The sequence below is a fragment of the Oculina patagonica genome, chromosome 12 (genome assembly GCF_052425735.1).
Source record: "Oculina patagonica isolate OP01 chromosome 12, crgOcupat, whole genome shotgun sequence".
Classification (NCBI taxonomy): domain Eukaryota; kingdom Metazoa; phylum Cnidaria; class Anthozoa; order Scleractinia; family Oculinidae; genus Oculina; species Oculina patagonica.
The window spans coordinates 21,510,045-21,536,940 of record NC_135769.1 but is presented as its reverse complement, the minus strand read 5'-3'; the positions used below and the strand labels follow the sequence as shown (position 1 = coordinate 21,536,940).

General features: G+C 39.4%; 1 protein-coding gene and 1 pseudogene across 2 annotated transcripts in view; one reads left to right on the top strand and one right to left on the bottom strand.

The window, feature by feature from the left end:
* LOC144633480 (uncharacterized) overlaps window positions 1-702 on the top strand; it is a 44,545-nt pseudogene extending 43,843 nt beyond the window's left edge. The window contains exon 25 of the transcript XR_013567067.1: window positions 698-702. The product of XR_013567067.1 is annotated as an uncharacterized LOC144633480 (transcript). The remainder of the gene's footprint in view (window positions 1-697) is intronic.
* Window positions 703-6,715: 6,013 nt separating this feature from the next.
* LOC144633666 (ubiquitin carboxyl-terminal hydrolase 22-like) lies at window positions 6,716-25,387 on the bottom strand. Its single transcript, XM_078492511.1, has 16 exons — window positions 25,140-25,387; window positions 24,910-25,045; window positions 24,701-24,814; window positions 21,261-21,365; window positions 19,343-19,509; window positions 18,712-18,859; window positions 16,297-16,411; window positions 15,068-15,198; window positions 14,288-14,369; window positions 12,157-12,223; window positions 11,459-11,518; window positions 9,665-9,753; window positions 8,696-8,746; window positions 8,142-8,223; window positions 7,660-7,724; window positions 6,716-7,140 (listed from the first exon to the last, which is right to left on the bottom strand). The coding sequence occupies exons 1-16, from the start codon at window positions 25,290-25,292 to the stop codon at window positions 7,098-7,100; spliced, it is 1,608 nt and encodes a 535-aa protein (XP_078348637.1). The 5' UTR covers window positions 25,293-25,387; the 3' UTR covers window positions 6,716-7,097.
* Between the last annotated feature and the right edge of the window lie 1,509 nt (window positions 25,388-26,896).

Below are 26,896 nucleotides of genomic sequence, written 5' to 3'. Positions count from 1 at the left end.
AAGTGTCCGCGGCCGCTTACGGGAATGTCCGCTTACGAGAATGTAAAAATACAGAGTTTGTATGGGAGTAAAAACGGGGTTTCAAACAAGGTGGCCGTAAGTAGAGCTGTCCGCATACGAGAGTGTCCATTAAGAGAGCTTCGAATGTAATCACTATTAAGAAAAACCTGAGCAAGCTGACTTTTGATCTTACTTTATATTTCACTTTAGATCTTGCTTTTCCTTTATATTATAGCCTGCAAAGAAACTGTGTTTTTAATTAGTGAAGAAATTATTCTACATGACACGAGCGTGGGACAAAGAAAAAAAACCTGAGTCCCCGACAGGAATCGAACCCATGGCCTCCCAGATACCGGTTAGGCGCTCTAACCAACTGAGCTACGTGAGACTCGCTGTGAGCTAGGCCATTTACTAGGTTGATAAATGACGCGCGTCCTGCATACTGCTAGGATCAGCAATGTCGAAATCATCAAATTTGTAGTAAATAATAAAGATGGTAGATTTTAAGCTCGGTGATAAATAGTGAAGAAATTATTCTACATGACACGAGCGTGGGACAAAGAAAAAAAAGAAAAAAACTCAGGGTTTTTTTTTCTTTGTCCCACGCTCGTGTCATGTAGAATAATTTCTTCACTATTTATCACCGAGCTTAAAATCTACCATCTTTATTATTTACTGTGTCTTTAATTTCTTGCAGGTTAAACAGAGTTAACCAAACAACAAAGGGACAAGGTTAAATAATAATGGGGAATAGGGTAGCACAGGTGTTTTTTTTTTTCAGTTTTTAGTTTTGCTTTACTGTAGTGATGAAAAGGATAAATCAAAGCTCCTTTGGGCTGTCTCGTGTTACGCATATTTCAACAGTTATTACGCCAACAATTAACGTTAAAATAATAGTTTCATCATGTTAAGAAATATAAGACTGAGAATAAAATAGGGCAAAGAGAATTGTGGATTGTTGATACTGTAGTTGGCATTTTTGATGTGTTAGATCCCGCATCTCGCGTTTAATTTCAGGAAATCCTATATTTGTTTTGCCTACAAAAAGAAAGGCATCTCTTTCTCACCAAAACAATTATATTTATTATTCCACCAGTATTTTCCTATCCGGCATCCTGTCTTAATTTTAAGCCTCGTCCGCTGCATTAAACTTATTTTAACAAGGGGCTGTTTGAACTGCGAACAGACGTACGCAGTTTTAAAGTTATTTGGGGGAGTTTTTCTGTTTTTGTATTGCATTATAGTGCAAGCTGTTGCATTTAGCAAAATATATACTAGTTATGCAACGCTTTCGAGTGGTATACTATGGAATATCCCACGAGTCACTTGTATTTTCTCGGTATACACACGAGCCTTTAGGCAAGTGTGTATACCAAGAAAATAAGTGACAAGTGGGATATTTCATAGTATACCACGAGAAAGTGTTGTGTAGCTATTTTATACCATGCCATAGAAAATACGCGTACTAAATTTCGTCTTAAATACAATCGCAGCGCACGATGGGAAGGTTGGGTTGAATACCGTCGAATATACAACGGCTTTCCTGTATTTTGATTGGCTGTATTTTCTATGGCATAGTATAAATAGACTTATACAGCGCAAAAAATACCACTGTAACATTAAGTACTCCTAGGCTCCTCTGATTAATGTTCAAGCCGCTTTCTATATCTCTCTGATGCTTACGTACTCGTATCAGTGATTATAATGTGACTGATGAAGAGGGAATTTTCAAGCGGCGTGTCTACTAGCTATAGCGCAGCCAAATTATTACTAAGTTGGTAGTAGCCCGGGGTAGTAACCTCTATATTTTCGCGGCATACAGCACTCAGCTTACCCAGCTGCACCAATACTCGGCGCTACCGTGTAAGATATCAAGATGAAAGAGTCAAAGAGCATAAAAAGGATATATTTATAGCATAAATAAGTCGTGATAAGGTTTTAATAATTGGTATTGCAGTTTCTACAGGGTCTGTAAGAGGGGGGAGGGGGGGGGGGGTCCTGATTCCACATTTCCGCTCCTTTCCATGAAAATCCCGCATCCCGCGCTTTTTTCCATCGCTATCTCGAATCCTGTTTTTTCTTCCTCAAAAGTACACTAAAATACGACTTATTTATGATAAGTATACGTAATTGGACTACATGCTGTCCAATTTGGAAATAATTTGATGAAAAAAATTCCGAGGGCAGCCAAAATGGGACGAGGCCGGTCGCTGTGAGAACTGTGAGAACTTGCTGTGAGAACTGTAGAAACAGCCGTGATTCGGACACCAATGTAACGAAACGGAAAACAGTTGCTCCAAATATGAAAACCTGCCGCGTATTTATGGGACAGTCTTAGCCCTCCCACGTTCCAAAGCGCTCCGCCGCTTCTGATCAAGGTGTTGATATTAATTGGAAATCCACTAATATTGGCCTGGCTTTGCCCAAATGTATTGTACTTGTCATAACAATTGCTAGAAAGTAGTGTGAAAGAAGTGTCCCAAAACTTGAAAAAGTCGTGCTGACGTTTAAAGTTTATTCACATTTTGGAGAATGAATTTATGCCTTTCTTTTATTGTTTATTTTTTTTTTTTTGTTGAACAGTGAGTGCACCCTCATAGAGCGGTTTTCACTTGAGTGTCGAAAGTAATTTGCGTTTGCTTTGGTTTTGCATCACTTCGCTTAGTGATTGGTTTAAATATCTCGCGCCACCTTCTTAGCCAAAACCAATCGTCACTCGCTCACGCACGTTTCCCCGCGCTTCATGCCAGCGACATGTATTTGTTTCGAGGTTTGATTGGCTGACTTGTTTGTCTGTGTCCTTTGTCATTGGCCAGAGTAATTACTTTGGTTTTGGTTTTGGTTTTACTACAATCAATTGAAAACTGCTCTAATTCTAGCATAGTTTGCACAAAAACTTAGAAGGCTTCTCGTGACATTTTCCCTTTAAAATAGCTTATTAAATGTAAACTAATTACTGGTCAGTGCGTTTGGAAGCAATCGTCAATTTTTTATTTAAAGATATGACCATCATATTTATAGCAAAACAATGAGAAACATTGTTGTATCAAACATAACGAATGACATTGATCGAAAACACCGAAAACTTTATTACAAAAATAAAATCATTCAATGAAATTAATGGAAATTTAAAACACTATACTAAAGAAATTTAAACATTTTGGCCTCAGGCGTTCACTTCAATTATTTACAGCCGTCAAATTTAACCGAAAAGAGTCCGAGCTACTGTCTAGAGCTGTTCTGGCTATATGGTTCCAAGAAGAAGTGTTTGTAACGTAAAGTTCGATTGCATAAGAAACACCATATGTTTTTTAATGGTTTCATTTCCAGAAATGCCTGGATATTGCCGGATTCCTATAAAACAACCAGAACTCTAACTGACCTGGAAGGGGTGTTTTCAAAGATGTCCTGTCTGTTGCTCGGTCGCCGTCAATCGACTTCCATTTATCGTACTCTGTACTTCATATTTGTTCTCCATTATCGTTGCCTTTAAAAAGAAGCAAGATTCAAGATCATTATTGATTTGTAGTCGTTAGCTATTATTAAGAAAACCTCAGTTTTGATAAGATGCAAAATGTTGTAACGGACTCATCAAACTCTCATCCAACCAAAAAAGCTTTGATTCTATGCTAACCAGCAAGGGATGACTTCAAAGATGTTCTGCCTGTCGTTGTCAACTTGTCAGTGTGCATTTTTTACGTTCACTCCGTCTTCTACAATAGAAGCAAGATGTAAAATACCGTAGAATTCCGGTTATAAGCCCCCCCGCTTACAAGCCCCCCCCCGGTTATAGGCCCATCATCCTGGAAACAAAAAAATACATCCGGTTATAAGCCCCCCCGGATATAAGCCCCCCTCTACCAGATGACAGTACTGAATAGAGCTAAATGTTGCTTTATTATGTGTTTTTAACTTAAAATCGTATTTCCATCAACACTCCCGTGGCTCGTTTTGAAACGGTTTTTTCATTCCGCTTATAAGCCCTCCCGGATATAAGCCCCTCCGCTTATAAGCCCACCCAAAACCCCTTACGGAGTTGTTTAAGCCCAGGGCTTATAACCGGAATTCTACGGTAAGTTATTTACTTGGTTTTGTCTTTTTTCTGAATGTTAAAGATGAATTACAGTCCGTACTGCGCAATCTCGGTTGCAATGTTTATGTGAGCCTCACAAACAAAGCAAAACTAAAAATTACGTGACAAACTTACCTGTTTCTTCATTAATAACGCCAGATATCCTTGCAGAACAAATAATAACAAGTAGAAGAACCTTGACGCTATTTCAAACCGACGTTTCAGCTCATCGGAAATTCTTGAACGAAGCGAACTGTAATGGCGGACTAAAAACACTTCATGTATGCTGTCAACGAAGTGCAACGTTTTAACGAATTCAAAACAAAAACGAAAACAAACCCCGAGTCTGCGCAGTACGGACTGGAAATCAGCTTTAATACAGGGTGGGGAGAGGCACTATGAGAGTAAAGTGTCTTGCAAAAGAACACAACACAGTGACCCCCACATTCCCAACATTCCCAACTCTTCGAAATCGATGAAACTTTCTTGTCGACGTGTTCGCCATAGGCGCAAGTTAAAGCTTGCCTGTCTTTCATAGTAACAGATAACAGTGTCAGAGGTCCTTAGACGTAATTTCTCGGTGTCTAAATTGCCCTATGCCCAGAGCAAACTATCGTACAAGATGTAGTTTTTGCTTTCATCTTGTCTGCGTGCACACATGATTGAAGAGAACAAATAATAATGTCCTAATTTGAAATTCAAATAAGTCATGGCAAAAATTATCACCGGGAAAGAGGTCCTTCGCAGCTTGGTTTGTTCAAGCTGGTGAAAAAGATAGTTTTAATATTCTTGACCTCTCGATTTCTCACTAGAAATACTCCAAAGGAACTAAAAGAATGACCGCCGAAGCTACCTTAGAAAGATGATGTTTCAAGCACTACACCAGCTTTCGTAACTTAAAAAAACTTGTTATCGTAAACAAAGTTATTATACATAGTCTGTCTTTATCAGGGACGGACCATTATTTTTTTGAAGGGGAGGGTGTATGAAAAATATTGAAAAAAATTGTTTACAGGACCTAAAAATACAAAGTAAATTGAGTGCAAACACGGTATGTTTTCCCTCCTCGAGAAATATAATGGTAATAGACTCAATGGAATGCAATTCGGTCTTTTACAAGTATCAATAGCGACAAAATTGGACGACAAGAAGTTCCATTGCCAATATATCATAAAGCCCGGGGCAAACGAGGATAAGTTGACTCTCATGAGAGTTTTCGTCAACTCTCATGCGCTCTTTTATCAACTCGTGCCAAACGAGAACCGGAGTTCGTCTAACTCTCATGAACATTTGAGAACGTTCAAAGTCGATGAGAGCGCACAAGAGTCGATGAGAGTTCCATGCCAAACGAGAGTGAGAGTTTGAACTCTCATCCTCGTTTGGCCCGGGCTTAACTTTTGCAAAATTCGAGGGGGGGGGGGGGGGGGGGGGGAAATGACAGAAGCTTTATAACGATTTACGACCTCTATGACAAAATTCGCAACCGAATAAAGAGCGCACGCATGTGAAGCACGCACCGAGCTTTGTTGCCGGACACCTAGTTAACAAGTTTGGTTGAGAGTGTATAAGACTGAGACCGGTTACGAACGACGAATTTAAAACATTCTGTCAAAATTTTTTAAAAAAGCTTCTTCGAATTGTTTCTTGGCTTTTTGCAGAAAAAATGCAAATGGACTTAATAAAACCACAATCGAAGATACAAATAATCAAACAACGCCCCTTCCCCCTCAAATTTAAATGTTTCTCAGCAAAACTGGGTATAAGTTTCAATTCTTTCTGGTGCAGTGTTAATTTAACATTGCGGAGGGAGGGGGCAAACAGGGCTCTAACAAATTGTTAAAACAAAAAGCCTGCAACGTAGGTGTAATTTGAGTGAGCGAGGGACGTCTTGGATTCGGAAAACAGAAAAAGCTTCAGGGGTGTGGAAAAAGCTGCCCAGGGAGTCATATTTCTTCTAAATTACCAGCGACTCTAAGATCGCTGCCAGGTAAACTTAACGAGCTAAATTAACCCGCGTTCACCCACCAAAAAAGCCTGCATTCCTGGCTACAACGCAAAGAAAGATTTCAGTTGTCCTTAAAAACCTCTAGTCTCCCTTGCTGCCGTTGAGTCGTCACGGAACGCTTCTTTGATCGTTGTGTGACAATCGATCATTGCATGACAATCGAAGGAACGGCTGGAAGTCCATATCAGAACTTCGATTTAAGGTAACGTTTAAACAGACCATCACAAACAACAGCCTTTTATAAGTGAATACTTTATTTAACAATCGGAGTGTACCGACAAATTTGTTTTAGAGCGAAAAAGCATTTCAAATAAATACATCCCATATATTTATAGCAAATAGTATTATAAATCTGTGATTTATTAACAACAGTTTTGTATTGTGTACGAAATTAAGTTACAAAACTAACTTGAAAAAGCGAGAACAGTGTCGAGAACTCGAAAAACAACTAGACAGTCAAAAGTGTGCTAACTTTCGGATCAGTGTAAAACAGACAAATGTACCAGGCAAAGAATATACCGTTTCTTAAGTAACTGTATAAAATTATTCTTTCACTTTCAAAAACGAGTGATAAATTAAACTTCTTCAACAGAAGAACGCGCTTTCGTCTTATTAAATTATTATTTGGCATTTATATCGCGAAGCTTGCTTAGTAAGTGTATTCAAAATTTATAAAAGGAATTTTTGGTTGCCTACGGTCTCTACTTTTTAAAGGTAACAGGGAGATCTATATTCTATCAAGAATACGAGATTAACCAATAGCGAAAGAGTGCTCGCGCGTGAACGCGTGTCATTTTGGCGGGAAACGCTGACCATTAAACCACGTCGGCGTGCAACTCACCAAATATGGAAAAACATGAATTCCAAAGAGAATTCAATAGAGGAAGGTAACCTTTTCAAACAATTCTTTCACATAAATTAAGAACATATTTATCTAATTATATTCTGTTCATTTTCTAGAACACCACATTAATCACACCGTGCTTTCTTTTCATTTTAGTCCAACAGCCTGCCCTGCAGTTATTCGTATTCAAGGACTTTCTTGTGGTAAAAAAGTAGATAACTGAAATTGAAAAAAGTCGAAAGAAAATGTTACAAATTATATGAATAGAACAACTCACATCGTAGTTAACCCCACTTAACGACTAGTGATGGGACATCAATACAAATTAGAAGTTCCTTTTGATTAGTTGGCTGCCTTCTCGACACACAAGACATATTGCTGGAAGATTTTTGGACAAGTTGCTAAAGTCTTCTACTACCATAACACTTGAAGTTGAAAGTCTTGTAAATAGTCCCGTTTGGAGGAAGCACCCCCGCAGTCTTCTCCCAGACACCATGTTTCAACCTCTCTTGGTGGCTTGTGAAATAGTTATTTGCACTGCATGCATAAGATCATCGTGTAACACATGTGGATAGATTTCCTTTGAAGATGCAGTCTTCTCCTTGCAGTGAGCCGGGGTGTTAAAGTTTTCTTAGCTATGATATATTTGCTTTGTCGCTGGATGTTTTGACCGCAACGTAAAAATACTTATAACTTAAATCAAAGTAAATTAACTCAAATTAAGGAGTTCTAACTTACCCTTCACTTTGAAGAACATCATCCAAAGTTGCTTTAGTAATCCACGCATCATCGCATTTGAACCACTGAGGAACAGAACACGTGAAACAAAGTTACTAACGCAGAGAAGTGTGCAAAAAAGCAGAAAATTCTATAACTTTCGGAATTCCAAAATAATGTCAGATGTTAGCCACACTTTGTATGGAAAGCTTTGGAAAAATTCACCAGTTAGGTCAAGTGCCGTATTGGCACAGGCTCGTAAATTCACCCGAAGACTTTCCGATTGTTATTCTCCAATGAAAATCTAGTACGAGCACTCGGGTCGGGGTGCACTTCGAAAATTGTTACGTCATCATGTCGCCATAACGAAACGTCATGCTGCTTAGCGACCACGTTCGCGAAAAACGCGGGCTATTCTCAGAGATGGGATTTCGACCGAAAAAAGTGAGGCAAACTTAAAACCACAATATTTACGTACAACGGAGATACAATCAGTCACCCACCTGCTGCTGTTGACGAATGAAAGACGTGTAATGACCAACTTCTAACGTGCCACTGTGATTCACAACGGCGAATAATGTATACCTGAAGTGACATTCACAAAATAATACAACTTGGTTCGCGAGATAAGCAATGACAGGCTTTTAACGACTACTTCACAACCATGTGAGTTAAAACAAGTGCTTTGAAAGAAAAGTTAAAGTATTACACTTGGAAACACAGCCACGCTAAACACTTGAGGTCAGCAGAACAATTACAGTCAGTTTTAATATTTTTGGAGAAAGGTTTTTTTTTTATCAATCTTGAATTGACGCCATCCGTTCATTGTCACGCACCATTATTTGGATCAACACACAACGCTACTCTCTACTAGGGTTGTGTGACGACCCAAACAAGGGCTGCTATGGAGACTAGTCACAGCGTTACCACCCAACATGTTTTTCTTATTATTTAACAATTTTTTTTACATCTTTCTTCTTAACAAAATCAAATTACTTCCTCCCAAACAGTAAGACTGACTTGTATGTAACTATGATAAACGTAAGGAAAAACTAACTTTGAGTCACAGGAGAGGCTGGACTGACCGTTATCACCATTACCATTCAATCTGGGAAAAATTAATCAAACATCAAATAATCAGTAAGTCAGTCAAAAAATCAGTCAGTCTGTCTGTCTGTCTGTCTGTCTGTCTAATAGTAAATCAATCAATAAATTCAACGTAATTAAACTGCGAACTTTCAGTGTTCTTGAAAAAACATGTATGAAGGCCCCACATTTTATTAACCCTATTCAGACCGGGCTTTTTTTGGTCTTTTCAGACCGGGGGGGGGGGGGGCGGATTCCGCCCCCCCTCCGTAACTTCCAGAATATTTAAGCAATCACAATGAAACTTACAGGATATATAGTATGTCCCAAAATCTATCTTTTGGCATATGTCACGTTGGACGATGACGTCACATCACGTGATAATTACATCATAATGTCAAAACAGCCGCCATCTTGGATCCGCCATCTTGGTTTTCGAAATTTTGCCAAAACGTCAGAAAACCGCCCAAAATTACTGGAAAATACTCGAAACCAATAAAAATGTGCTTAAAACCCGTAAACAGGTGAAATAACTGATTTAAAGTTATTTTTCATTAATAGAAAAACGAAAATTACAAATTTGGGAAAACATGCCTGTCAAAATGCCGTTGCCATGGTGACGTCAAGTTCTTGACACAACAACCTACCCTACCAAATTATTCCCAGATAAATTTTAGGTAAAGTCGCAAAGTTTGGCAGCGTTTGGTTGAATATTAAAAAAGTTATAAGCGTTCAAAGTCGGCGCGGGCACTTTCCGCCCCCCCCCCCCCCCCCGGTCTGGATAGGGTTAAAGGAAATCTAACACCACATCAGTGCCAAAGGAAAGAATCCAGGGAACCTACAACGCATGTCATAGTTCCCCTCATTCAGTCGTTTTTTAAAAGGCATCAAATTTGATGACAACAACTTAATATGGTACAAATGGACTAAGTTTTCATACCTTGATGCCATAAACGGGGCCATGTCTAATTGCTGAGGAAAGGGAATGTACGTTGATATTTTCTTGGATTTCTTTGAATGCTCAAAACGCTGAAAGACACCAAAGTAAAATTAGAGTTACTCATTTAGTCTCAACAGCGAAGTGATCAACAGTCTGAATATCAAAAGGACAGACCCACGACATAACAATCTGGTTTCTGCCCCTAAACAAGTAATGATAATGATAACAATGATAATCAATTTATCTAGCGCATTTTTCATATGTAATGTTCAAATGCGCTGTACACATACTGTAATTTACTACACAAAGGCCAGACCACAACACCGGGAACTTCGTGCCCTACTCTTTGCGACTAGTGTGTGGGTTCTTTAACATCCCCTGTTATAAGACTGAAGATACAGGAGAAGGGACCTACAGTTTATCGTCCTTTTCCGAGAAGACTAGAATGTCTAACCATTTGCAGATGCAATTACAAAGGCAGCACATTCTCCTTGGCTATTTTAAGACCCTGAGTGTTGGTCCGGTCTGGGGTTCGAACCCACGACCTCCCGCACAGCAGTCCGGCACTCTACCAATTGAGCTAACCAGGCGGCAGTACATTTGGGTATACACCACAGTCTACCACTTCCTCACTTCAAATAAAGAAGTCTGCACTTGAGTCAGTAACGAAACTTATTCTGCTTTCTGCATCATGAAGTGACTAGGATTATAGGTTTCCCCTCCCACACACCTTGGATAGCATGTGAGTCCATCACAGGTTGCTCCCCTCTGGAATTTTGTCGGGTTGCTTTGACAGCTTGTCAGTACCCATTTAAACTTTTGGGTGGAGAGAGGCACTGCCTAAGAACAACAATGCAATGACCCCATCCAGGGCTCATGCTGGGACCACTCGGTCTGGGGTCCAGAGTGTAATCATTACTTCACAACACCACCAACTTCAAATATACACCTTATGGCTACTGTTCTGTAAAAGCTGGATAAGTGACTTTTTAGTAGTAATAATTGCCATGTCTGTGGGAGTTGCGGTGGCCTAACGGTTAGTGCGCTGGACTCCAGAGCGAACGGCCCAGGTTCGAGGCCTGGCCCGGCATTGTGTTCTTGGGCATGAAACTTTATTCTCATAGTGCCTCTCTTCACCCAGGTGTACAAATGGGTACCAGCGAATTTACTGCAGCTGGGGGGTAACCCTGCGTTGGACTAGCACCCCATCTACGGGGAGTAGAAAATGCTCCTTATTATAATGAACCAAAGTGTCATAGTTACTAAAAAGAGAGTAGAGTAGAGTAGAGTAGAGTATAGAGTATAGAGTAAAGAGTATAGAGTAAAGAGTAAAGAGTAAAGAGTATAGAGTAGAGTAGAGTAGAGTAGAGTAGAGTAGAGTAGAGTAGAGTAGAGTAGAGTAGAGTAGAGTAGAGTAGAGTAGAGTAGAGTAGAGTAGAGTAGAGTAGAGTAGAGTAGAGTAGAGTAGAGTAGAGTAGAGTAGAGTAGAGTAGAGTAGAGTAGAGTAGAGTAGAGTAGAGTAGAGTAGAGTAGAGTAGAGTAGAGTAGAGTAGAGTAGAGTAGAGTAGAGTAGAGTAGAGTAGAGTAGAGTAGAGTAGAGTAGAGTAGAGTAGAGTAGAGTAGAGTAGAGTAGAGTAGAGTAGAGTAGAGTAGAGTAGAGTAGAGTAGAGTAGAGTAGAGTAGAGTAGAGTAGAGTAGAGTAGAGTAGAGTAGAGAAGAGTAGAGTAGAGTAGAGTAGAGTAGAGTAGAGTAGAGTAAAGTAAATGCTTTATTTCAGAGGGTAACACTAATTACCTTGAAATGAAAACAAACTACAATAGGTAACTTCTTCATTGTTAATTGCTTGGTAGATTCCTGTGTGGAAATAAAAGCATTATATAAGCAAAACAAGGACATGAGAAAGGTCAAGTGTTTGTTATTCTGACCCACAAAGGAAATTAATAGGCCATTTCCGAGTTACCCTTTGCCTCTGTTTCAAAAAGCCCAAGTGTGAATCCATTCATTGAAATGAAAATGAGTTTGATTTGAATGAAAATGGACATGTAGGTGAAACTCATTTTCATATGAATGGTTTCGCACATAGACTTGTTTTGAAACAGAGGCAAAGGGAAATGGCCTATTATACTTTGCCTATTTCTCAACCCTGTTTTGGGTACAAAGACTGGTATCATCATTGTGGTGGCCAAAAAGTCGTGAATAAACTAGGCCAAGAGTGAATCCTGTGAAATGTTCATGGTCAGGCAAAAGGTATCATTAATCAAGTATCGGTGTGCAAAGCACATGGACATGAGCCGTGATGGGTGGACTCAAATTTTCAATTGTTCACAAAGTCAAAGTGCATGAAAGCTTAATATTCTTTGTCCAGTCAAATATTCATGAGGGGAATACTGACAGTAAAAAGAAAACTTGCCTTCACATTCAGTTTACTTGCATTCCACTGTGCTACACAGCCGGTGATAAAAGTGTTCCTGAAGGAAACTCTTGACGCTTACCTGATATGTTTCACACTGACTACACTTTATCTTGGCCTCACTACCAAGTCTTTCTGGTCTTGTAAATCTGAAAAAGAAAGCAAAGGGCATATTTTGTCAAGATCACTGATAATGGTAGTATGCATTGGGCCCAGTGGCCCATCTTGCTGGAGCTTATCCTGGTTTCTGCAGCATGAAGCGACTAAGAGTATTTCTACTCCCCCCCCCCCCCCCGGATGGGATGCTAGTCCATCACAGGGTTACCCCCCAGCATTAGTTCGCCAGTACCCAGGCACTGTGAGAGTTAAGTGTCTTGACCAAGAACACAACACAGTGACCCTGGCCAGGGCTCAAACAGGTCTGACCCCTCGATCCAGAGTTCAGCATGCCAACCATTAGGCAACTGCACCTCCCAATATTGACTAGAATAGTGCCGCAACATAACGAAAACACATAGAGCATGTTTTATCATTATTTGGGAGACTCAGTGGCCTAATGGTTGGTGCACTGGGCTTTGGATCAAGCAGTCCAGGTTCCAACCCTGGCCGGGGTCACTGTGTAGGGTTCTTGGGCAAGACACTTTTTTCTCACAGTGCCTCTTGAAATGGGTTCTGGCAAATTTAATGCTGGGATAACCCTGTGATGGGATGTGTGGAGGCGCGGGGGCCTAATGGTTAGCGCGCTCGACTCCGAGTCGAACGGCCCGGGTTCGAGGCCTGGCCGGGGCGCTGCGTTGTGTTCTTGGGCAAGACACTTTACTCTCACAGTGCCTCATCTCTCCACCCAGGTGTATAAATGGGTACAGGCAAATTTACTGCTGGGGGGAGTAGCAATACTCCTAGTCGCTTAATGCTACGGAAACCGGGATAAGCTTCGGCTGTATGGGCCTCATGGCTCGGAGACAGACTTTACTTTTTTTTACTTTACTTAACCCTGTGATGGACTAACATCCCATCCAGGGGGGAGTAAAAATACAACTAGGTACTTCATGCTACAGAAATCATGATAAGCTTTGGCCTGATGGGCACCTAGGCTTGAATGCAGACAACTTATAATAACACAGTTTACATGTAAATACCAAAATAATATCAAAATTAATGTCACTAAATAATTTGAAGCCAGGAGGGGTATTCCCTTGCTACCTTATAAGTGTCTCAGACCACTGTTTCAGAATTTGGTGGATCTGCTCCTGGTTTTATAATTGCATCTAGTTTGATCACTCAGGTGAAAAATCTTGAGAATGACTAGCTTCAGTAAGTCTACTGTCAGTAATAGAACATATACCCTCAAAACTAAATAAATCTAAAATTTTGCCCTTCAATGTTTGGAGTAATTTTCTGAATTTTTGAATCAAATTTCCAGATATTGCACTGCAATGATACCTGACAGATTAACCCGAGATCCACTTTATCGCTATTTGAAATACATGTACTTGCATTTCATAGTTCCTACTTACAGTACTTACTAATTACAGTTGTACATGTGTGTATTTTAGAATAAACAAAGATAGTATCATAGTAAATGGATTGAACCCAGGAGTGTCAGTAGGTCGTAAAGTATGATCGTCCGGGTGAGAGTAGTTCTGCTGAATGCTTAACCTACAGTACTAACTATTTTCAACCACTGACTCTGGAAAGCTGGTACACAAACTTAAAACAAACGCCTATAAACAGATGTCAACAGCTACCGGCACCTTACAAATGACTTATTCACGACTTAAACAGAACCAACAAAAGGACCGCCAACAGAACGACTTAATTTGACTAACAATAGACGGATCGAAACTGACCAATTACTGTCGACAAACTCTACACGAGTCTTACAGCCAATAACATCACGGCTGAACTGACCAATCAACATCAACGGACCAGACTTATAACATCATTGACTGACAACAACTTTTCACTTGACTCTGAAGATGACTTCCGCTCAGGTTGTCGAAACGTCAGTCACCAACAACAGTTCTTCTCAGAACTACTCTCACCCGGACAATCATACTTTACGACCTAAAGATAGTATCCTTCATGCACCCTTAGCAGTACTAGATGTGTTTGCCACAATAGACAAACTAACAACAGCATGGCACAAACCAAAATATTTATCACAAAATTTAATAAACAATATAATTATGTACATGTACAGTGCAAATTACCTTCTCAAACAATCTACAAGTGATTTGGGAACAAAGCTTTCATCATGATGACTGCTGTCTTCTGCTGGTTGACCATTTTCTTCTGTACAGTAAGAAACAAGCAACCGAATTAAATCAACAGCCTTAAGTTCTGCTAAGACTGTCTCAAGAATGGTACATCCTCTGAGTTGAAATTAGAATTTCTTTATACACCTTATTGAAGAAACATTGAGCAATGAAAAAGCATTACCGGTAATCGACCCAATGGTATTCTGGGTAGACAGCTTTCATAAGCTTAATAATATTTCTTTAATAAGATAATCAGGATGTATTCTTTCTTTCAGAACCTTTAGACCATTATTTATCCGCCCTACCTCTTTTATCACGTTTATTCTGTCAAAGATGATAATTATTTTTTCCAATTTCCCAGTAAATATTTGGGTTGCATCATTCATGGTTTATGGGTTTCATGGGCCAACATTTCTTTAATCAGGTGCATACAAGGTTGATAACTTATCTCATCCTGATTTCTTTTTGGTTTAATTAACTTTTACCTTTTTGGTGGATTATAAACTTAACTGTAATTCTGTACATTTGTTACAAAAATAACTTTTATAGATATCATAACATTGCTCTACTTTTCAAAATAGTGTGACCTTGACTGATCCTTTCAGACCAGTCTGTACGTAGAATTACCTAAACCAGTTGAACCCTTAAAAGAAAAATGTTATCCCTTTCTTCCTTCCTTCGAATTCCCTATGTAATGTAATGTAATGTAATGTAATCAACCTAGTGTGCTACCTGGTGGTGTTGGGTCAGGGGTTGATGCAGCAGATGCTCCAGAACTGCTTCTACCATTGCCATTGCTATGATCGATGTTCCCAAGATCCAGAGAGATGTCCCAGAATGGATCAATGGTTGTGGAAACACACCTATAGGAAAAGAATGATGTAAGGAAATAAACTAAACAAAAACAAAAACAAAACAACAATCTTACAAGATTAAAGATTTCTCTAACAGAGTCATCCTAAAGGTGAGTGTCTGGCATCCTGGAACTCATACATGTAGAACAGAGTCTTTTTGTTTCCTAGTACCGTGTTTATTCGAATAAACGCCGCAGCGTTTGTTAAATTTCTTGTGATTTGAGTGCTGCGTTTATTCAAGGGCTGCATATATACAAGGGCGGCGTTTATTTCAAATTCAATATATTTTTTGTAAACAATAGCATGGTAACTGAACATTTGAACTTAAAAAAACAGGAATATGTTGTAGTGCTTGTCTCAAAAGTCATTTTAAATATCTTAAAACATTGTTACAATCAAGGGAAATATTATTTTAGGCCTGCTGCATCATGATGCGGCGTTTATTCGAGGGTGGCGTTTATTAATATATCTGCTCTAAAATGCAGTCTTAATTTGAGGGCGGCATTTATTCAAGGGAGATGTTTCCCATGTTACCATGTTAGCACCCATAATTTTATCATTTAACATGTAACTAATATATGTTACCATGTTAACTTGGTAACACATGGTAACTGGTATCATGCTAACATAGTAACATCTGGTAACATTTGACCATGTGTAACTATATGTTACCATGTTATTTGACCTTTTGAATACCCGATTCCCTCTATAGCGCGCGCCTGCAGGGAATCACGGTAGTTGTATTCATCAAACCTCGCGCGAGACTCAGCAACGATCACGCTGCCGAGTCTCGCGCATGGTTTGATGAATACAACTACCGTGATTCCCTGCAGGCGCGCGCTATAGAGGGAATCGGGTATTGATTGGAGTGAACTTCTGTTTCCTGAGAGGTCAACTTATATAAATAGATGATTGACAGCAGTGAAATACTTCAAGCATTAATTGAGCAGAGTTCACTCATACAGTATTTTGCTATGCTTTCACACATACAGACTAGCTTTGGTGTGTTTTAAACTGTGATCTGTTGGCTTATTTACTGGTTACAGTGTATGTAGAAGCTCTGAACTGAAAATTAATTTTATCGTATTAACAAATTGTGCAACTTACTTGCAAGCTTGACAGGTGACATCTGACTGTAGTCCACCAGTAAATATTCTATCAATTATACAGTTACATCTGTTGGGGTTATTGGGGAGCAAAAGATCCTTGGTTGGTGCATCGTCTGAAAGAAACAAATATGAAAAAAATTCATTTTTTAAGCAGGCTACATGTATTAGTGCTGACACATTGATTAATGAGCAATAAAGCCTAACATCCTGGGTAGAAATCGTCATTTACATCTTTTATACCCGCTTTCAGTGTTACATGCATAGCTATCTTTCTAAATCCATTTCTTTACATCGTCTTTCGACGTGCTGTTTGAAATGAGTCAATCAAAACCGAATACTGGTGTTGGTTTCATTCAAATGAGCCCACAAGTTCAGAAGGTCATGCTAGTCAGGCTAGTTGGGCTGTGATTGGTGGATTTCGATCCATCTTGTTTGTTTAGCAAGTCGAAAGATGGTTGTCGATAGAAAGCAGCTATGCATGTAACACCCAGTTCTTAAGTTCACTGAATAAGTTTGAAGACTGAATCTACTAGACATCCTACATCATCCAATCCATTCCTGAGTACATTGAAAGTACTAAATAATTGTATGTCTAGAAAAAGTTCTAGGTGTCTGAAAGAGGATAGAAGATTAAAGAGGGGCGGTAAGGGGGGGTCATGCGCACAGTTCACGACTATTAAAAATAGTAAATCACGTTTCACGGAAAATAACATCATAGACGAGGAAGCCTTGTGCACTTAAGCCTCCATATTGAGTGTTTTTAGTCCTGTAAAGACTTTTTTGCAAAAAAATGACTGACTACCTGTTCTTAAATATTTTGCCATCGCGCAAATTGTGTCCAAAAGGAATCTTCTTGCACGGCAGGTCGGTTTTCACGGAAAAAGTGGAGAATTATTGTCAAGTTTTAAGATTATTAAAAAAAAAATTTGCTTTCACGGGTCACGACTAACATGTCATTCACAGTTCACGGATAATAATATTTTATAATCACGGATCACGGAGAATATAAACGTACAATCACGTTTCACGAGAAACCCCCTTACGGCCCCTCATTAAAAGAGAAGGAGTAGGAATATGATTTTATGACACAGTGTACATATATTGGTACAGTCGAACCTCGATTATCCGGACTCGTTGGGACTAGGCTTAATAGTCCGGATAATCGAGAGTCCGGATAATCGAAAGTATGAATATTAATGAGCTAAAAAAACGGCCAGGGCATCTGACATGATGCGGTGGTGCGGATCCACATAGTTCGCTAACTTTTGCTCGTCCGCATCTTCGGCGCATTTTTCCACATTAAAAAGAAAAAAAAAGAAAAGTTGCTTCATAATAGCGATAAACCAGCTGTTAACCATCCTCACAAACAAAAATTCCGAAGACACTGATCATTTTGAGGCAGTTTTTCTCCGGAAAAGGCGACGAAAACACGCGGATTCGTTCGCAAACAATTTTGAACCTCCAAGCGTTCCATGCGTCTTTTCGTGATGGGCCTGGTGACTAGACGTGGTGCAAGCGTGCGGTGTCGACCGAACGAACTTTCTACGATGGTTTTCACTTCATAGTAGGATTTAAACATTCTGAAGTTTGAAATTTTGCCTTGTAAACTTCATTATAATGCAAGTAAGCAAAGACAGAAAGCAAATTTATTTGTGTGAATGTTTTTATGGCTAGTGGAAACTGAATAAGGAAGTTGCCTGCGGAAGTATTAAATGTTGTTCGATTGGAAACTACAATCAGAGGTTTTTCAATGTTTTTTGACAGGTAAACCACCTTGAAATAACGTTTAAATCGTCGTAGAACTTAGTTATATCTGGTCTTGAATGTGACTAATTAATATTCATGAAAAAATTGGGACCAGAGTAGGAAGTCCGGATAATCGAAAAATCCGGATAATCGAGGTCCGGATAATCGAGGTTCGACTGTACTCTGAGTTTACACACAAATAGAGTGTGAATTTCGGTAATTTCTTGACATTCTCTGTCTTTGCTATTCTTTGAACGCACAAAGAATAGCAAAGACAGAGAATGTCAAGAAATTACCGAAGTTTATCTAATTCTTTTATCGCTTCGATGAACGAACTTTCTGAAGCAAGAGTGTGAATTAAATCATTCTGTAAATATGATTTAATAAATCAATGAATCAATCTGGAGGTATTTGTGGGCTCATCCTCAGCGTAAGAACCTGTGAAACTCACCAGTGATGTAAAACAAAGAATGACAAAGACAACAAAGAACCACAGAACAATATACCAGTAGAGTAGCGAAACAATAGCCCCATTGGAGCTTATATTTCACAGATTCTTACATTGAGGTAAACCCCATTTGTGTTGTTAAAAATATGTCTTAAGCATATGAATCACAGTTCTGAAAGGTTTGAAAATTCATCTGCGTGTCTGCATCTGACAACACACCTTTGCAATACCGATGAAGTACATCAAGAGCAGCAATAAAGAACTCATGCGCATCCTGTTGTTCATAACCTGCTAAATGACGAGCATGTGTCCACACTAGATGCAGCAATTTGAAAGGAGTGTGTGGTATCTTTTGACCTGAGTAGAACTAAAAATTCAGCAACAGTTAGGTTCATTTCCAAGTATAAAAGTACTCTTATAGGAGCAATTTTTTTAATTGTAGCACTATCCATCTACCTTAAAATATGGACCTTTTTTATGGCATAACTTAACTCTGTTCTACATTATAAACTGTATGCTTTAATAATCATTTATACTAGCTGAGCCTCCATTAAAAACTATAAGTTTGTCGACATTGTAGTCAGCATATAGTATTACTTCATCTACACTATGTTATACAGGGTACATAAATTTAGCATAATTTGTAAAATTTGTTAATTAGTGGAATGTGTAAACTTCTTTTTACTGAACAATTGTTTTGACTACCTTAATTGTATGTCCACTTGTTAGTGATTGTTATGGCTCATTACAGATTGATTTTCTTTTCAACTAGCAATCAGTGACAGGCCATAACAATTAAAACCACAATATAATTATTTTGTACAGAATTTTTTTATGATATGTACAGTACCTCCTGAAAGACTGAGCCAACTTCACATACAATACATTGATGTTTGTCTCCAGAACAAACATGTTGATCAGACAAGAAATAGTCTCTAAGTAATGGAGTGTGCGTCAATGCTTGGATTATACAGTTCATAAAACATGTATTTCCAAGGTTGGTAAGACCTCTAAGACCTGCAAAAAGGCATTATGATGATTGTCAATGATTGCTTTTAATTACATGTTCCTGTAGTGAGTTGGACTCTGGCAGGGCAGGAAAAAACCCAGTCCTGTTGCCCAAGCCAGCAAGTGAAGTTAGCCTCAGCAGTCTTGTGAGTTAAGTGACGGCAAGAAATATTAAAGTGTGAACAAGTGAAAACTGAAATTTTCTGGCCAACTGGGCAAGTGTACTTCAATTTTTTTTCCTGCCCTGCTCTGGATCACAGAGTTTGGGTATCAGCTGATGGCTAGGATCTCTCTGTTGTGTTTTGCATTGCCCTCTTCACTCAGTAACAAAAATGGATACCAAAAAAATGCTGGGAAAACACTGACAATCCACAGCTGGCTCTTATGTACACCAACTGGAGTAATGCATGGGCCATCCCAGGTAAATAAAGCTATCCAATCTTATCTTGATCTTTTAGTCTATTGCATGTAACCCCAGGCTAGCATTTTTGTCATGTTGTCCTGACATTTCACCAGTACCCATTAGATTTTATACTCCGAGCTGGATTGCCCCAGCCATTGCTCAAACCCAGACCACTTGATCCAGAGTCCATTGTGCTAACCCTTAGGCCACCACATCTCTCAAGAAGACTAATTTTTAATCGGAGGAGTCAGTCTCAGGCTTGATGTACAATAGTCAAGTTTTAATCAAGGGTTAACAACCCTCAGAGTTTATTTTTTTCCTTAGTGGCCATTTGGCCACCGACTGCTCAAGTTTGGTCGCCAGTGAAAAATTTTAGTCGCTTAATTAAGCTCATGCTTTCAATCCTTCTTCTCAATTTTAGTCGCCAGGCTGGCAACTTTGGTTCCAATTAAGTCGCCAGCTCGAAAATTCTAGTCGCCATGGCGACTAAAATGGTCTTAACTTGGAGGGTTGGTTGGAGAGGGACCAGGGAGGGTCTGAACTCCCTGCTTCCCATACCTTTTATTCCCAGTTCCTGCCCTTCCTTAGTATTTCCTGTCGCTAAGTGCTTTTTCCATTGTAAAACTCTACCTAAGGTGGAGTTCCAGAAAATATCCATACCCAACCCATAGAAGGTCCTTGGAAATTCCGAGTGGGTGGGGGTCTCAAAAGCCAAAACTTATCATTGGGATTAACTAGAGTTTCCAGAGGCGTGAGGGATTCAAACCAGAAAAACCTTTCATGGGAAGGGTATGGATATTTTATGGAAGAACACAATGTTGAAAATAATTTTCCAAATTTCTCCCAGTTCCTACTACCTTGGGAATCCCCCTTCCTTCTCATTCCCCATAGGGATCCTACTCCATCACCCCCAGGTTCTTCTCCCCCTGTCCCCTCTCCCTCACCAGCATTCTTGACAAGTCTCAGGCTTAAAGGCCCGGTAATACGGGCAACATTTTTGTTCAACTTGTCTCGCAACATTGTTGCATTGCAAGTTGAACGAGTTGTTGCCCGTATTACTACTGCGCGCTCAACTTGGCTCGCAACAAATTTCGGTGTTGCAAGTTGATAAAAATTGTTGCAAAAAGTAGAACTCGGTTCTACTTTGTGCAACACGTTGCTGCAACTTGCAACACCGAAATTTGTTGCGAGACAAGTTGAGCGCGCGGTAGTAATACGGGCAACAACTTGTTCAACTTGCAATGCAACAATGTTGCGAGACAAGTTGAACAAAAATGTTGCCCGTATTACCGGGCCTTGAATTGAGTCTGTACACTATCAGCAAGTAAATAACAAGGTAAACACTATTTTTACAAACCTATAAATGAATTTGTTTCTAATTTGATTCTTTTCTTATTTTCTTTAAGAAGTTGAAGTTCAGCTCTACTTGGTTCCCACGGAACATACTTAATGCGGCCATTTCCTGTGTGAAAATAAAAAAAAATGCAAGCACATCATTGACAATAATATTACCAGTATTCAAGAGAACTTTGAAAGGGTAACAGTGACAGGCAACATACATGTAGATGAACAACATTCAACACGGTGCTTAATGCAGACATCTTAAAAGCAGACCAAGGGGGAAAGGCCTGGACCCCAGCTAATTATTCCACAGATACTTTTTTTAATCCAGGCCCCTTACTTGTACATGTATAGAAGTCTGAACCCACCACAGTATCTAGTACTTAACAAATCAACCACATTTACCATGGCCTACACTCTCATTAATATGTTCAAACCTCAAGTGGAACCACAAGATGCAGGCAAGTGGTTTCACTGCAATTTGTTTTGGACTATTTTGGTGTCATTTACATTATCTATTTAACAATTATTTCATGAGCGCACACTGGTTATGAGATGGAAGATAGCCAATCAGACGCATAGCACTGAGTTGGCTAACTATCTAAACATCCAACAAGAACAAATGGAATACTTGTCTTACTAAAACCAACAAAATAAAAATTGCAACATTTGAGCTCCCAAGATGTTCTAGCTCATGTGTACAGTACCATATTTGTGGTAAATAAGCTCATATACCATGGCCTGTAAACCAATCAAAACTCAGGAATTGCAATATACCATGGCTAGTTTTTAATAAAACAGAAAATCCATCCCACAAGACCATGTATCTTGAGCAATGAACAAAGAGACAAACTGGACTGAGATGAATAATCCTTCATATGATCTGTGTGTATTGAAAAGACTGATGTCCAACAAATTACCGTATTTATTCGATTAAGCGCCCTGGGCGCTTATTAAATTTTTGGATCTTGAGGGTGGGCGCTTATTCGAGGTGGGCGCTTATTCGAGGCTGGGCGCTTATTACATTTTCGCAATCTTCAGCAAATAGCTAGTTTAATTTTTGTACCAAAACAATAATTAATAACAAAACGTGAAGATGTACCAAAGCAGAATTTTACTGTTCATTAAAAGCTTCTGTAAAATACTAAGAAAACTCGGACAAGGGGGAAGTCTTTATAGTAGTACTTTAATAGTCAATTTCAATATTCGATACTCCTCTTGTGCACTTCAGGGTTTTTATGGGGGGAGGGGGGTGGCCGCTTATTCGAGGCTGGGCGCTTATTAACTTTTCCTACCTTCAGGGTGGGCGCTTATTCGAGGTGGGCGCTTTTTCGAGGTTGGGCGCTTAATCGAATAAATACGGTATGCATCTGTATGGTTATGCTCTCAGTACAAAGATCACAGTACAAGCCAGACAATTTCTTAGACAAACTATCTGCTTTTGTACATCTTAAACAGCACGGCCCAGCTGTTTAAAAGGTGGATAATGCTATCCACCGGTTAATCACTATCCAGTGGACATAACATGGATAAGTGTTGGCAAAACAAACCACGCTATCCACTGGATATCAATTTATCCGGTGCATTTAACAAATTGACCACATTTTTCCATGGTCTACTTAACAAATAGATTCCATTTTGCCGTGCGTCTGTTCAGTTATAGATCACAGATGACGTCAAAATGTGGTAAGAACAAAAAAAGTGGCCCACGAGCCGCTAGGCGAGTGGGTCACTGTTGTTCTTACCACATTTTGACGTCTTCTGTGATCTATAACTGAACAGACCCAAGGCAAAATTGAATCTATTTGTTTTATATAATAAAACTCTGATTTGGACTATGAACTCTGATCACGCGCGCGAGTCACACCACCGCGTGACGTCATCTATGCGTCTGTACTCTAATAGATCATAGGTAAGAACCAATCAAAATGCGCATAGAATTCAAGTTATTATATAAACTCTTATAGACCATAGAAATGGCGTCAGAAAATGTTCAAAACTCAAGTGGAACCACGAGGCGTTAGCCGAGTGGATTCACTGCGAAGCTTTGAGCATAGCATTATCCATCCTTTGAACAACCAGGGCCAGATGGTTTAGCTAACTGGATGGATAGAATGTCCAAGGATGTCGTTAAGAGCCGGTTGCCAGCTTATTCAACCGGCTAAAATTTCACATGTAAACAAAGACTTAAAGGTAAACTTTTAGAGCTGCCAAGACCAAAACCAGCTGGGCTTGTTGATGAGCCAGCTTAGTGTTTTCTTATCTACATCCTTGTGTGTCTCTAGTATAGAAAAGGCCATTATTTAATAATTAAACAAGCCTAAAATGAAAATCTTTCCCAAGAAGAATTCCCTTTAGGTCCCACAAAACTTGCACCATTAACGATCGATTACAAAATAAGATAATTTATGGAAGCAAAAAATGTAGTCATGAAAGTCCCCTGATAAATGGTCCTGATGGTTGAAGTCCCATTTGTATATAAGGAAGCTTTTATAACTAGACTATGAAAAAGAATTGAGGTGAGAGAAACCTGTCACTCTTTTACTAAGAACTCAACCGGTGTGAAATTTGGAATTTACGAAGGACAAAAGGCATCGTCAAGGACTTTGCATTGTCACTGAAAATAAGTGATGCATATAGAAACAGATCTAAAATAAGTTCCCTTCACAGACAATCCCAAGGTGAAGGTCAACTTAATGTCAACAACGACAAGGAAAGTGCTCCATGTTTAGTTGTAATAGGATTATTTTTGGAGCACAAGAACAATTCCTTGCAAAGTAAAACTTAACTGGGTCATAGAAAACGCATCTGAATCGTAGCTCTAATGATGTGTAATTTATTGACCTTTTTATGCGTTTGTTTTCAAAAAGTCAGCGGAATTCCAAAGGAATATAGTAATTTTGTCCAATTATGAAGGATTTGTTTTTACAGTGCAACTCAAAGTTGACGGAGAATTTGAACAATTTGCATGTTTTAGGCTCTCTGTTGGATAATCGCCGTTTGATTACAGTATTTGGACATAATTAAAACGTAAAGAAAAAGTAGATATTTCTTTGAACGAGTGATATATATCAAGGTTCTCAGGTGAAACAAAAGACAAAGCAACAACACCACAACAAATGGATGAAAAGTGCAAACTTCAATATTCTTTCCTCGCTTCTTTGTGTTAGCTAGCAGGATAAATTCAAATGCTGGATCACTACACAAAACGACAACACCAGTATAGCCCTAAGTAGCGGCATGCAAAATAGACGTCAAAATAAAAGATGACATGTCTTGATGTGTCGAAATGTACAATCTTGTCGTTGCATGTACATTACATGTATCTCCATAACTATAATTTATTTTATAGCAGATTTTAACTTCCTTTAATCATCTTACTTATAAGCTGCTCAGGCGTTGCCATGTATATGATAAAAGGCATTTTGTTCCGAAGGCGATCAGAGCACAACTTACCTAATGTCTTCCAAGCTCTCACGCCTTGCTCCAAACCAATTTTCTCCAAATCCAGATCGTATACATTGTCCCTGCACACGAAGCAGTAAACTACGCCATGCGTTAGGTCCAAAGCTAAAAACAGCAGAGTAAAACAATAGAATTGTGAATGCAACAGGCGATCGCATACACAGCACCGAAGCAATTAAAAGACTTTCCTAGCTCCGTACCTAAAGAATGACCAGTTGATTGTGCGTGATGGTGAATGTGCCGGTTTCCGGAATAGCAACCAAAATAGACGCACAAAAGGCAGGAGTGAAGACGACTGGAGTAAGTTCCACATTCGTGGCAATGACACAAGCTTGCCTGAATCAGGAAAAATTAAGAACATGAGCATAAAATCAGAATGACCGTTTTCAGGCCGGTAAGCGTCCATCGCGGAAATTTACAGCCTGTGTACCTTTCGTTTCCTTGCTTCACGCGAAGCGCAGCAGACGAAATGTGCGTGGACTTTGCGAAAGACTTTCAAGCCATCGGCCTTTTTAAAGTCTTTCACGTGCGGGCAGGAACACATCCTGCGTTTTCGAGTCGAACGAATCCGGAGATCAATCATAGACACGAGGGAAATAGCCAAATCTCAAATCGAAAACATTTCCCTACAAAGGAACATGTGCGAAATGCGCAGAAAACAAACCAACAGCGCATATGTAAGGAGCCGGAATGGAAATCCGCGCATGTGATTGGACAAACGAGACAATGGACCACCATATTTGGAGGTCATATTGACCGCGAATTTTGAACTGACAGGCGGGAAATTTTCTGGCTTTCAAAATTTGCCCTTTTCGTATAATTGCTGAAAATACAGAAAGATCCATTAAAGATTTTCCTTATTTCGGTTAAACTTACTACTGAAAGTATAAACTTCGTCGTGATGAGGCGCCTGTACAGTTTTCTTCTACTTCGTTCCCACCCAAAGTTAAGGGGGCGCTCCTACGGAAATACAACTTCGATTCATGTTTCCAAGACACTTACAGTAAAAAAAAAAGTCTTAAGCATGAGTAATAAGAGGCACTTGGTAATTTTTATGAAAAAGAAAGGAAATGAGGGTAGCTAACTTCGTCTGGCTAAGGTGGAAATGGCATCACATGAAATCAATGAGCGATCGAACTTGTAAACGCGCGACTCACTGTCTTACTCAAATTCCTTTGAAAGTGTTTTAATAATTATCATGTTCGAAAGGTGAAATTTCTTTAATATTTTCGACATTTTCAGTTCATTCCTTTACTGTATCAAGCTGTACATCAATAAATTATTTTTCTAGTTGTTAACGTGAGCTTACGGTGGCTTTGCTTTGAGAGTAAATCGCCTGCAGGGCCGTAACCAGACCTTTGCCATAGACGAGGAAAGATTTTTCTAGTGGGTTCTGGGGGCATGCCCTCCAGGAAATTTTGAAATCTAGTAGCCATGAATCTCTTTCAAAGACATTTTTCAAGAGGTATTGATAATTTAGCTGATATAGTGTATCACATGAAATCTTAGTGAAAAAGTTGGAAAATAGTTTCGGCATCACAGGCGCACTACTAGATTGGATTAAAGATTATCTGAGCGGAAAAATGCAGTTCACGGTGCTTAACGGAGTTAAATCGGACATACTACCCGTCACGACTGGAATACCCCAAAGATCTGTGCTGGGCCCAACTCTCTTTACTTTGTTTACTAACGACTTACCGGGGGCGATAAGCGAAGGAGACCTGTATATGTATGCCGACGACACATCCATTTATTGTATCGGCGATAATGCGGATGTGGCAGTTGCTGCGCTAAATAACGCATTGCAAGAGGTCCAAAGGTGGTGCATAGATAACAGACTGACACCTCATCCAACAAAAAGTGAAGCTATGGTACTCAGTAGGCAAGCTATTGCAAGACCATTACCTCCAGTACTTCTAGGAAGCTCAGTGCTAAGCTATGTCACAAAATCTCGCCTTCTAGGAATGTGTGTCGACGATAAACTCAACTGGGTACCACATATGTTGGAGCTCAAGAAAAACTTTTCAAATAAATTAGACCTATTAAAGCGCTCAAGATTTCTATCTGGACATGTCCTCTTAAAGTTTTATTAATCGGGCGTGGCCGATTTATAGTTTACCCTTTGGTCGTCCTAGAGCGTAGTCTCCTGGCGCGGCCAAAAAGACGGGGATAGCTTGGGGTTGCTAC

What these genes read in the sequence shown, in the direction of transcription:
- LOC144633666 (XM_078492511.1), bottom strand. Translation starts at nt 25,292, where the DNA reads ATGATTGATCTCCGGATTCGTTCGACTCGAAAACGCAGGATGTGTTCC. An exon ending in TAGTTTGTTTTCATTTCAAG is followed by an intron (nt 9,754 to 11,458) that starts GTAATTAGTGTT and finishes GGTGTCTTTCAG; the next exon opens with CGTTTTGAGCATTCAAAGAA. An exon ending in GATGTTCTTCAAAGTGAAGG is followed by an intron (nt 7,141 to 7,659) that starts GTAAGTTAGAAC and finishes TTTCAATTTCAG; the next exon opens with TTATCTACTTTTTTACCACA.